This window comes from Arctopsyche grandis, chromosome 4 (genome assembly GCF_051622035.1).
Source record: "Arctopsyche grandis isolate Sample6627 chromosome 4, ASM5162203v2, whole genome shotgun sequence".
NCBI classification, from domain to species: domain Eukaryota; kingdom Metazoa; phylum Arthropoda; class Insecta; order Trichoptera; family Hydropsychidae; genus Arctopsyche; species Arctopsyche grandis.
In genome coordinates, this window is record NC_135358.1 from 23,927,425 (window position 1) to 23,941,659 (window position 14,235).

General features: G+C 29.7%; 1 protein-coding gene across 1 annotated transcript in view; it reads left to right on the top strand.

Annotated features, from left to right (window-relative positions):
• Positions 1 to 7,048, top strand: part of LOC143910313 (uncharacterized) — a 157,751-nt gene extending 150,703 nt beyond the window's left edge. The window contains exons 12-21 of the mRNA XM_077428730.1: positions 2,889 to 3,059; positions 3,131 to 3,251; positions 3,323 to 3,549; positions 3,619 to 3,825; positions 4,004 to 5,381; positions 5,538 to 5,744; positions 5,838 to 6,079; positions 6,212 to 6,340; positions 6,456 to 6,571; positions 6,765 to 7,048. Of these exons, the coding sequence (XP_077284856.1) occupies positions 2,889 to 3,059; positions 3,131 to 3,251; positions 3,323 to 3,549; positions 3,619 to 3,825; positions 4,004 to 5,381; positions 5,538 to 5,744; positions 5,838 to 6,079; positions 6,212 to 6,340; positions 6,456 to 6,571; positions 6,765 to 6,924 (2,958 nt within the window). The 3' untranslated portion in view covers positions 6,925 to 7,048. The remainder of the gene's footprint in view (positions 1 to 2,888; positions 3,060 to 3,130; positions 3,252 to 3,322; positions 3,550 to 3,618; positions 3,826 to 4,003; positions 5,382 to 5,537; positions 5,745 to 5,837; positions 6,080 to 6,211; positions 6,341 to 6,455; positions 6,572 to 6,764) is intronic.
• Positions 7,049 to 14,235: the final 7,187 nt, after the last annotated feature.

Sequence of the window (14,235 nt, forward strand, 5' to 3'; positions counted from 1 at the left end):
ACTCTGATAGGAAACGATCGACATGGAGTCACAGATATCCAAATTTGACCAGCAGCATTACAGATAATACTCGAAATAAATTAGTTTTAATCGAGATCACGGGATCGAACCCGGCTTTACGATTTGCGATTTACGGTTTTACGATTTGTTTCATTGCTTCATCACCGAACGATTTTGTATATAGAATATTTCTAATTTTTTATTTAAATTTAATGAATTCAATACTATTTAATTTTTTTATATTCGTTTAATTTAATGTAAATGAATGAAAAATTATATATATATATATATATATATATATATATATATATATATATATATATATATATATATATATATATATATTATTTTTTAAGAATATATATTTTTTATATATTTTAAGAAAAACATTCTTTTTGATTTGTTTTTTTTTTATGGAATTCCATAAAAACAAAAGTATAAACACGATATATAATTTAGCAATTTAAATAAATGTTTATTGATGATATTAAAGAAGTGAGGCGAAAAAAAGAAAGACGAAATTGAATACTTTCCCCAGACTTTGTACGTAGAGCTCAAGATTGCAATGTGTTAGCAACGGTATACATAAATTTGCAAAACGTGGGGTCACCGCAATAATCGTAGCTCTCGACCTCATCATCAAGACCACCTGCAGCTTTCGACCCGGCAACCACTCACCACACCCTCCTTATAAATTCTAATTAAATCCAAAACACGCACAGATTAAAGTACAGATCAAAATTTTCAATTCTCTTCCTTGATCATTTTTCTTCTTGCTCGCGTATATATGTATGTACATACGTATGTACGTATACAGCGAGATGTATTATTTTCGTTTTATAGTTACATTGTCGTTATCGCTTTCAGTAATTCAGGAATTCTTCTGAAAACCAGAAGGGTTTCGTAGGTGGCACACAAGACCCCATTTGGGACCTCTGGCGCACTGCAATAATTTTCCCATAACGAGCTCTGCTGCTACAAACAGGGCATTATTGCGTGACCCACACACCATTGATATTAACACACCCGCACACATTCACACATTTACCCCTTTCAATATACATATTATATTTTAATTCAATTTTAGGACTATTCCGTCTCTAAACCTTTGCAGCGGGCCTCTTGTTAGCGAACTTTGCCAAAATCGTCTACACTAGTCACTCACCTAGCAAAAACCTTTTACGTACATGTATTATACAGACCCAGATTCAGGGGGTGCAAGACGGGCATTTGCCCGGAGTGGCAGATTTGGGGGGCGGCAAAAATTGTTGTAAAGAAAAAATAAAATTTATAAAAATAAAATTATAAGATATGAACGTGTACATTTTCAAAACACCGTAGGTAATTAAAAAGTAGGGCAACCCTTCGGTGACATAATTACGACTAAGGTGATCATCAATAAATAATGGAATCGATAAAAAAACAAATCTTCAAATTGATTCAAAAGAAAAATAGATTTCGCGGACTCAGAAATAAAATAAGCAAAGATTTTTATTTTTGATAAATTTCAATTTATCAAAACATAATGTTTTTTTTAAGCCTCGTCTGCCGACTGACTGTAGGAAATTTAAACTGTATTGTTTTTCTTATATAATATGACATACATATTGTATAAAGGTAGTATATTTTTTCTATATATTGTATATACATACATATACATATATATATATACGTTTTCAAAATCACGAAAACGACGAAAAAGCTGGGTGGTGGTACTATACTATTCTGTTTGTTTGCAAGCCTTTCTATGTACATAGACAATGTACAGTTAAACTGACTGAAAATCTCATGAATATAATTTTCTTTTCGCAATTTTCAAGAACGGAAACTGTTTTATCGACCTTTATAATGTCTCACTTTTATTTTTACGGTTGTGAAATGCTGTTCACATATGTAGGTGAATTTGAAATCGTTCTAAAAAATTACGCATAATAGCATTTTTTTAATATAAGTGAATTTACGAGATTTTTAGATTAAATTAGACATAAAAGTTATATTATATATAACTTTATATAAAAAATAAAGCGAATAAAAGCCTTTGTTAAAGCAGATAGCGTTCAAACATTAAAAAAATCTTAATTTTTTTGCATATTCTAAAAATTTGCATACTCTAAACACTGCGAAGATATTAAAAATTATAGATAACGTTTTATTGTATGTACACATATTATATTTATATATAGTTATTATTATTATAAATGAAATACTTACATACACCTGAAAAGTGTTTCCTAAAACCTAATCTATTTTATATTATATAAATACATATATATACATATATATATATATATATATACAAATACCTTCATGGGCTGCGAAATTTTCTTCTCTTCGACTAGAGAATGGATTTGAAAAGATATGCCCGCTAAGAAAATGGAGGGAAGAAATAATGGAGGTAGAGACGAGTTAATTAATTGCTTCTGCAGAAAAGATGCAGCACCAAAAGGCTAAAAGCCTCTCGCACACTGACGCATTCTAAATTATTTCTGTGGGAATATTTCAACTGAAATGTTCCACCTCCAAGTCGTATCTGCTTATTTATACGTATGAATATGTACGTAGAATATTGAAAGGAAAACATTTAATACAAAAGTAAACATTCACTAGAAATAATATTTTATTTTCATTAAATTTGCGCATCGTTGCTTCAATGCTTTTTAGAAAATATAAGGACTCGCCTCGAAGCGACTGTTGAATATTAAATTAAATTTTCTAAAATCAAAAATATAACATTCATAAAAAAATGTTACCAGTAGCAAGAATCAACGGTCAACATTAATACACACATCTATTTTAAAATAGTCATTACTCTTACATATATTCTAAGCATTTATAAATTTGTATTATTATAGTATCGATGTTATGCTAATGTTTCCTTGCCTTTATAGGCACAACAGAATCAACAACGACCCTCAAGCGCACTTCGCAGTTTGCCAGGAGGACTGACACGATTTCCACCTGAACCAAGACCGGTAGAATGCAACCTATGTCACAGAAGATTTAAAAACATACCAGCTCTGAATGGACACATGCGACTACATGGAGGATATTTCAAAAAGGTAAATTCCATACACTGCTCTATTCATTAACATGCCGTAAAAAATGCTCTAATTATTTTTGGTATTAACAGGAGACTGAAAACAAAAAGACGGAAAAGAAAGAGCCGACTGGTCCTCCGTTGCAAACCGCCTCAGTTTCGGTGCGAGCTTTAATAGAAGAGAAGATCATCAGTAGAAGAGCAGCACCACAAGGTATGTGCTATGCAAATTCTACTCAAATCGATTAAATAAGCAACGAGTCTCAGACCGTAATTTATTTTCAGTGAGTACAAGCGATGCCACTACAACCGTGTTGTGTTCTGGAAATGGAAATAGAACGGCTTTTGTAGCTCCGGCACCACCTCCACCACCCCAAGCAGTGGCAACTCAATCAACTGTTAGTGTTGCAGTAAAAAAGCCTGCGACACCAGACTTCCTACCCCCACCAGTTACAGCTGCCACCCCACACAAAGACGCTACCCTTATAGAACTACTCAAAAGAGGCACTAAGGTAATGAATTATTTTTCTCTATCACCTTTCACAAAGTGAACAATGCTCTGATTGAAATCTATTATTCAGGTCTCCGTGAGAAGATCAGCTTCGGATCCTGGCCAACCACCGTCTGAACCCATGCAGTTGAGTTTCCAGCAAGGAGAGTTCACTCTCACCAGCATGTCCTTTCAATCTGACGAGGGTGGATATTTTTCACCAACTCTTCAGAATGATGTTTATCAAGTGCAGGATCCTGCCATTCTTCTACAACAAACATCCTCTGACACACTCCAAGTGAGTTAAATTCACATGTAGATATATTATACATTGAGGCTATTAAATATTATGTATTAACCTACCTATAATCTGGAAACACTTGTTTTGAAAATAGTATTAGTAATATATATTACATAGTAGCTATAGATCTATAAAAAACTCATGTTAATTGGTAACAATTTCTTATTATTTTCAGTTCACGAGTACCTCCGAACAATTAGACGACTTGGCAACGTTAGAAGATTATGCGAGCGTTACAGCTTCGCTTCAAAATCAGCCGCCAATACAATATCCGGTAAATCAACAGCTGCAAGCGGTTTTGAATTCACCCCTTCCGGAAAGTTTGGCTGACTTCAGCACTTACCACTCGTCAGTCGCTGAAAGTAATTCCAACACAAAGGACGTGCTCGGATTTCAAAAGGAGTACATAATGTATGCGAACTCGCCGCACGTAGGACTATCAGCTCCTTCGCCACTGCCTTCCCCGTTGAAATACCACGATTCGCCTAGTTTCACTTATCCCACCCCTCCTGCCAGTCACGAGGCTCAATCTCCATCGATCAGTCAAGGTCCTTTACAAAGTTTACCTATCTTATCTCCGCCAGCTACTGTACATACTACAGATTCATATATTGAGCCTGTCCTGTCTCACGGTACCGATGTTGATGAAGTAAGGAACACTAGTTCACCCCTTTCGGCTGCTTTTTTCACAACGACCATGTCTAGCGCTGAAGAAGTCGAAGAAGCTTTGGAAGAAGTCTTGCCTGGAGAAAGTATAGTCCACGGAGACACCTTAGATATGTACAGTTTGAGTAATACGTCTCCTCCTCCTCAATCTCCGATTTGTGTCACACCTTTACCTTCACCTTTATCGACACAACCAGGTAATCCGTGTACTCAGACTTTCATACCGACAGGAAATATCACATTTCCCAGGCAGGTGATACAAACGCTCCAGTCTCACATGATGCCAAATTCAGACGATCCCCTCCTGTCGAGTAGTCCTAAAGACTTCGCCGCCAAGAAGAAATTTGACTTCAGCGGATATCAATCGTATAAAATCATCAGTCACGGTCCGATCGATTTGAACAATCCGAATCTGACGGGTATCCTAGTGGAATCCAACGGTGAATATAAGCTCATCCAAGCAGCGTCAAATCAACTTCCAGTTTCGTGGTTGACGGCTGGAGCAGCCCATCAGATCATATCCAAAGAGAGTATCCCTCAAATTCAAGATTTGAAAGAAGGCGTCATCAAATCGGCTAGTCAAACTCCTCAACATCAGCAAAACATCAGCGGTGAACTGTCCAGTAATGAGATAATCACTTCATTGAAAGTCGAAGTGGAACCGATCAAAGAGTCGTTGTCGGATGTGTTTTTAAGTCCTAACAGCATACCAGCAAGTCCTCAGAGAACTTCAAGGAAGAGGCCGCGGTCTGAAGCCTCGGGGACTTTCTTTCAAGGACAACACCAGTCGAGATTAAAAAGTAACAATGAGGACTATTACACTCCTCCCCCCATGTTAAATCCCACGAGGTCAGCTCCTGGATTATACAACGAAATAAATCCGAATGGTAAATATCTAGGATCATAATGTTCAAACAAAGAGACGACTGACATATTTCAGAACGCTATTTTCAGAAAGCATTCTAAAATATTTCGGTTTCTCCACCTTTTGTATTTCGTGGAATTAAATTGATTGTGAATAATTTAAATACCAAACATTTCAGGTATGTCATCATTCTGTTCACATCAACTACTCGAGACGATTAAAAACGAAAACGAAGAAAAGAAATCGCCGAAAATCAACCTTGGGTCACAGTTTCAGGCCTCTATGCCTGAAAAAGTGACCGAAGATGTGAAGTTTGATCACGATCCCAGCTACGAACATTTGTTGTGGGATCCTGGTATCAACGACACATTAGATGACAACGAAGGTAACTATCGACATGATATCACATGTGTACATATGTATACTTGTGACAATAGTTCATCATGATTCTTATAAGATTTTATTGTTTTTATTACAGTGAGAATGTTTATGGAGCTAGCAATGTGTGCTGCGATGCCCGTCGGAGGACATTCGCGTGAACATGCTCTAGAAGTGCTCGGAAAATGTGGTGGTGATATTCACGCAGCCACTCTGTGCCTCATGAGCCAAGCTCAAACATCCACCACTTATAATTCAGAAAGGTGGACTGCAGATGAAGTAGAAAATTTCCTTGCCGGCCTAAGAGAAAATGACAAAGACTTTTATAAAATATCCAAACAAGTAAATGAATTATAATAAAATATTATTTATAAATCCTTTTGATAGTCAAAGATGTAAACCAAATGCAAAATAAATGAATGACCAAATTTACCTTTAAATTTGTATTCAATTACCTATTTGTTTTTGTTATAGATTGGAACGAAAAACAGTAAACAGTGTATTCAATTTTATTACTTTTGGAAGAAGGTTACAAAAGATTACAAATCTCTTTATTTGAGATCTTGGAGCCCAGATAGAATAGGAGAACGTATAGCAAATCAGGTATTTATTTTACAATGAAAAATAATGTATTTACTGCCAACATCAAACAGTCAATTTCTTAATTGAAACCGAACTTAAAATTTTAAATTTAAATGCTACCCGCCTTTCACATTAGCAGGGTTGGTCAAGATGGAGCAACAGCGGAAGAGGAATTGGTCGATCACCGAGCACGCCTCCAAGTACACCAGCTACTGATAGTGGTGACGAATTCCCTTGTAAGCTTTGTGGAAAGTAAGTTTCTTGTCATTACCAACACGAACAAATACTGTACAAAAAAATAGTTATACATACACACGTTGAATGCATTTATGTAGGTATATTAAATACAACTCGCACAGATCCGTAGTAAAGGGGTATAGTTAGCATGTACTAGTGACTGTTGTGTTATTAGATTTATAGAAATGACATTTGATGTCTGTTTCAGAGTGTTTAACAAAGTAAAAAGTCGAAGTGCTCACATGAAATCCCACCGACCTCCCGACGCTGACTCAAAAAGGCCTAAAATGGACAGATGTGACAGAACCATATCGCTTGAAGACAAACACCAAGCCTCACCTGATAGTCATTCCAAAATGCAGCAATAGGACATGTCTGCTCAATCCCAAAATTATCCTGCCTAACATGTATCCAATTGCCTGTTAACTCTACATACATGAACATTAAGCTTTGTTTGTTTTTGTATTTTTTTCACCACAAAACTATCTGTATAAAATACTCTCCTGGTATCTTTTCTAGTGTTTTGTGTCGTTTTACCTTGTTTTATATCATCTCATTTATCACAAGTGTGTTAATCAGAAAAAATATATGTAAATATATATTATTATTATATATTATATGTAGGTATACATATTCTATATATTTTCTTAGCATAATACACACATCCGCATTATTTCAATTTGTATATGCATGATGTACATGTGTGTTTGTATTTATTTTTCTAAGTACCTACATAATATTTATATATATAAAATATACTACAATCAGACGTTATCCTATTACCGATTTACATATTTTTTCTGATCTCAAAATTACGTTTTTATAAAGTTGTAAAAAATTCTTCGAAAAAAATATTTTCACCTACAATAAAATAAACATACGGAAATTTAAGCCACATATAAGTATTTCGGAAAAAATACTATTTTTTCATACAAATTGTAGATACAATATAAACCCGCATAATAAAATATTTTTAACGAGATTCAAAATTTTAATTAAAGAACTAAATTTTTCAGAAACACTTAGCACTATATTATTATTCTAGTGATACTTCGTGATAAAAAAACTGTAGTGATAAAAATAATTTTGCCTAAAAATAAATTATTATTAACTGATGATCTCGCCGGTCAGTTAAATATACAGCGAATTATAATAACTTGCAGTGAAAGCAAACGCTGAATATTTCAAACATATCAATCTAAAACTTTAACTGTTTGCCATAAAGAGTATAAATTATTAAACCATGGTAGGTTGTGTATATGAAAGTAGTGATACATTATTATAATATCACTTTGCACTCGCATTTTTTTATTAACACTTTTTTTAATGGATGGACAATCTTTTTAGACTGAGTGTCGTCGTAAGACATTTCAAAATTTGAACTAATAGGTCTCTACCCAAACGGAGACCCTAGGCAATTATCCGAATACGAATACCCTATTACGATGGCACTGGTTATACTATTAAAAGAATATAAATCTTTCACTGAGTTTACGGGTGCCAAGTGATATTTTTATATAGAAGTATGACTTTTTATTATACTTATGTATTGTAGTAACTCGGGACACGGTTGTTTCACGTTTAAATTCTTTTCCTTTTAGTTTTAATTGGCTATATTGTTAAATGTTAAAATAATTTACTGTTTACATTTTATTAGCTATGTATTTGTAAATTTATTGCTTTTTATCTCGATCCTAGAATCTACGCTCAAAATAATTCATTTCAAAAGCGGCCAAATTACATTTATAATGCCAATATTACATGTTAACTATGTGTGATATAAATTAAGTCACTATATATACTTTATAGTGAATAAAACGACTTTAATATTAAAAATCAGTTAAAACTTCAGTTGAATTTAATAGTTAATTTATTTTTATCTATTTATATGTACTTTATTCTTTTAAACGTATTTTAATAGTCATGTACATTTTACCAACTATTACCAACTCTATTGATAAATCTTAATTATTCTAATTAATTTCTGTTATCAATGTGAGGACCCACTGCATTATATTTATATATTATAGTTATTTATATATATATATATATATATATATATATATATATATATATATATATATATATATATATATATATATATATATATATATATATACATGGTTGTGCTGTCATATTTTTTTTCATAAGACACAATTTAGTACTTTAAAAAAATCTTAAACCGTATTACATTAAAATCGTTCAATTAAATCAATGGATTTCAAACATACAGTAACATCTATTTTCAATCTACTTTTCAAAATATCATTTAATTTTATCCTATTAAGTTTCAACTCAATAATTAAATCAATTAACAGATGATTATTAATATACTTTTACTCTCATAGTAGATGTTACTGTTGACGAAATTTAATACTTTGATAACCCCTCCCCCTCCCCAATTTATTAACAAAAAATTGGACAAATTCACTTTACATATGCACGTTTTATAAATAAATGGTCACAAAAATAAAAACAATTCAAAATTTCAATAACATTTTTCATGGCTTAAAATTTACTAATGATTAAAACGTGTATATGTGAATATAAAATCCATCCAAAATTTGATTTTTATTGACAATCATAAACGATTACTTTATCTACAATAAATCAGTCGACTCTTTAGTGAACGAATCCACCGTAAACTCTTTAATTCGAACGCTTATGTATACAATATATAAGCATTTGAAAATCAGCTTATGTATTTTATACATTGGTGAAAAAAAACACTAAATTCTCATACGTTGAATATTTCATATTGAAGAATATATTATCTTATTCATTGTATGCTTTTGATTCACAAAAAACAGAAATTAATTGCATAGTTTTAAATATATTCACCGTTTAAGCATGTGTGATCATAATCTAATATATTAAAATTGTACAGTAAAGAGACACTGATATTATTGATAGATGAATGAAAATAATTTTTTACAATAACATTACTTTCCAAAGAAAAAATCAGGGTTATCTGTAAATAAATAATATTATAAAATCTTCGATAAATAAACAAAATATATAATAATACTCTAAAAATGAAATGAAATAAATTTGTAAATATTAACTATTCCCAGACACTTAATGTTAAGGTTGAACGATATCTTTTTGGCGTGATGTATGTATATTTCGAACTTTTTTTATGACATACATATAATAATCAAAAATAATTCAGCTGATCCTTCAGGAAAATTTAGTAGTAGTCCATAAGTTATTGTGATTGTTTATTCTTTAAATATAAAATCATATTGTGTATGCCCATACCCTTTACGTAAAAATGATTATATTTTACAAATTATTCAAAATTTAAATTTTTCAGAAATTAAATCCATCCACTTAATAATAAAATAACGCAAGAAAGTATATATCAAGACATTATTAAAATTCGTAAACAAATTAATGCAATAATCACGATTCAAAATTTTATCCTCCATTGCTAACACAAGTGCCTTTACCATAACGAAATTAAAATTAAATATTATCTTAAAAGGGCAAAATATATTAAACATTCAAAAGATATAACGAGGCCAAAAGGTCTGGATTTAGATTCAGTTGATTTAAAAAATTAATCTTCGCATATTTAAAGACACTTTCCAAGATTTATTTCATAATTTCATCTACATTTCCTCAATCAACATTTCAATATAGACTAGCCTCCAGATCTATGGCCCCTGTAATTTTTTTACTGTACCTAATTAAACAAATATACATATAAATAATTTATATTTTAAAACGTTATTTTCATTATCTATTCAGTACTATTGTGTGAGTATGGGTATATGTAATATTTTCCTATATAAATATATATATATATATATATATATATATATATATATATATATATATATATATATATATATATATATATATATATATATATATATATATATATATATATATATATATATATATATATATATATATATATATATATATATATATATATATTAATGTTTTAGCATTTGCAAATCAGCGATATACACTAACAAATTTCCTAAAGGCATTCGAGTTCGTTTTAAAATTGAATGCTTCGCCAATGAAATCCATTCTCCGTAACAGAATACATATGTTTGTATACTCATGTGAGCATAAACGATACGATTAAACAAATTTAGCAAAATTTTTTTTTTATTATTTAATCTAAAATAAATTTCTAAAAATACAAAAAATGGTATAATTTAGTATAGCTCAAATATTTGACTGTTTTTATGTCTATATATTTATATGATACATATGTATATACTTTTTTTCATTAAAAATACAAATATGTACATACATTAATCAAAATATTATGACCAATATAACTTGGATGAGACTCTTTATTTAATTAATCTATTACAACATCTTACATGTAATTAATAGAAAATGGGAATTTTATTCAAAATAGATTTTGACTGAATATATAGTATGTGCGATATTCTTTTACATCCAAAATCGTGTTTTAAAACATCAACATTCTATGTAGAGCTATTATTATATAATTTTATTAAAAAATAAATATTAATATTATTTATATTTATATAGTGACTTCATTTTTCTGAAACATTTTCTATATATTTTTTAAATCAGATAGCCGAAAAAAATATTAAAGATAAAATATATAATTTATTCAAATTAAATTAAAATAATCAATCTTTTACTAACGAGTATTCAACAGTTTATATCGTACATACTTATGGTTGAAATTTAATAGGAAAATCCCATATCCTATTGATTTATAAAAATCACGAATTATTCATTAATTTGATTAAATAAAAAATATAAATTAATACTCTTCCACCACTTAATGAAATCGTCTCATGATGCATAACTTTTCTTTTTTAACCCATAGCAAAAATATATGTCTATATAAAACACTAGTCTAAATTAATTTTTTTTTGCCCTTGAATAGTTTGGAGTACAATCTTCTTAAGTTCAAATCTTGTTTTGCAGAACATGATTTAATCTTCAAATAACATTTATCGAAAAGGATATCTACTATGTGTTAACAAGTGAATACAATATTAGAATTAACTCAAATGGAAAATACGCACGATTTTTGAAATTGTAAATAAACATTATAATAAATGGGAATGCATGTTGTGACTAATAATATTATATATATGTATATGTATACATATATTATATGTGTATATGTGTATACCTCATATTTTCTGTATTAATGAATTTAAATGTGTATAAATGATATTTTTCAAAATGTGTTTTTTGCAAAAATGGAAGCCTGAATTATTTGTGATTAGATAAGACTATTTGATTATTATTATTATATAAACAATAGGAAAATTTGACTTCAAATTCAAATGATTCGCCGTATATAGAGGGCGTATGATGAACGAGCGGCAAATAATGCGGCATCCACTCTGTGTTGTGATTTAGGCGCTCTGTAAAATATAAATAATTATTAATCATTTTATACTTCACACTCTGTGGTGTTTCTTTAAATTATTATTATATATATACATAGATAGGTGTTTAGATTTTTTAAGGAGGTCACCGAATGAAACTTACAGAGACACGAGTATTATATGTATATGATTATATATATATATATATATATATATATATATATATATATATATATATATATATATATATATATATATATATATATATATATATATATATATATATTTAGCCATGCCAATTTATTCAATGTTAATAGGTAACACTCAAGGCTCTGGAATGCCTCCAGTCCCGGTCGTCCTGTGACTCCTTCATTGGGTCGCGTCAACTCAGCATATCGTTGAACAATAATAAAACAATATAATATATTAAATATATACATATAGAAAAATATTTTAAGGTGAAAACTTATTATTGCTGTCTTATCATTAGTTTAATATTTTAATATTGAATTCAGTATAGCTACGCTTAGGAATTAATATTTATTATTTTCTATACGTTTTATGCTTTATTGTATTGTCAATTTTTTTTTTTTGTTATTTAATGTGTTACAACAAAAACAACTCAATTCTTAAGTAGCTCATACTACTATAAGCAGACGAGCTACACGTTTATTCCAACTCTTCCATTCTCAACAATCAGAGATAACTTCTTCAATGATAAAATCATCGAAAATTTTAAAAGGCCTATTCAGTATGAAATATTTATTACGATGGAAAAAATATGAATTATGAATTTGAATTATGAAAATATGAATTATGAATATGAACTATGAATTTATATAACGGTACTCATTCACCAATTAAACCAAAAAGTCAAAATCAACTTGCGTTTATTTATAACTGTCAGTTATAAATAAATGCCTAGACTTAAACTTTTCAACTTGTCATTTTGAATTTCAACAATTAATATTATGTACCTGACGTATTAGTTCATTCAATTATAATATTTTCCCCGATAACGTCTACAGTCATCTACTGATATTCGTCGGTCAAAGATCTCCGTTGTAAATATACTATATAGTGAAAACTGGAAGATTTTTGTTACAACTTTAATTGTAACAATGAATTTATTGATCCATAACATATTTAATACTTAAATTATACGCGTCATCGTACATGTACATATTGAATGTCACAATTGGATTAATTTGTCATAGAAAAAAATCATTGAATCGTTTTATAAAGACATAATGTGCATTTATACGTTTTCCAGTTTTTTCAAAAATTCGCAGACATCTTTTAATTAACTTTTCCTGTCCACTGCTTTTTGAATCCTACACCCCTTTTATATGTAGTTTGCTTTGTTCGCTAAATGCTAAAGAGTAAACCAAAGAAAGTATTATTATAATGCAAATTATTAAGTTTGAATTTGAAAGGTTTTGCAACTTTTGTTTCACACATCTTGAAATCTATTTCGTAACAAATGCTCAAATTCAAGTTTTAAATTAGTAAATAAAAAATTAAACTAAGACTAGAAATTATCAATTTGGCAACATCCAGAATTATCGTGTGTTCTTTTACTTTGGTTGTATTGGAAAATTACCATTAGAATTCACTCAAACATGCTCAAAGTTCACGAAAACTCAAATACATAATGACGTGTCTTCCCCTTCCGAATAGCATTTCGGTAAAATTATTTAAAGACATTCAGTTTGCAAGCTTTAGTGATTGCAAAAAAAATGTTCTTGTTTTATCCCTTTTAAATTTTCAATTTATTTTAGATCCAATTTATAAAAAAAATATATATATATATATATATATATATATATATATATATATATATATATATATCTTTTAGGTAGTAATCAACGCAATGCATCCCTACTGTAGTTAAATTTAATATGTTGAAATAAATACTGTTTTTATGCGTCTTCTAGTATTATTTTATGTGGTAAATAGAATAAATCTTCATGAATATAAAAAAAAATCACAACCATTTTATATACGCACCAAATGTGTATATCTGTGTTTACGTTTGTGTACATGCAACAGTGTGTTATGTGGAATGGATGTATTATTAAATAATTTTATAGTAACTTAAAAAAATCTTACGTATAAGAGACAATCGTTATTAATGTATTAAAAAAAACTGAATGAATAATAAAAAAGATGACAGTGATTCAGAAGATAACTTTTGGATTGATTTAATTTATGATTGTTAAGATTAGACAATTTTTAGATTAGCAAATTCAATGATATAATTTTAGATGGTTAGATGCTAGTTGAAACTAAATTTAAACTGGCAGCTTAATTATAAAAAAAGTAGTCAATGTGCTC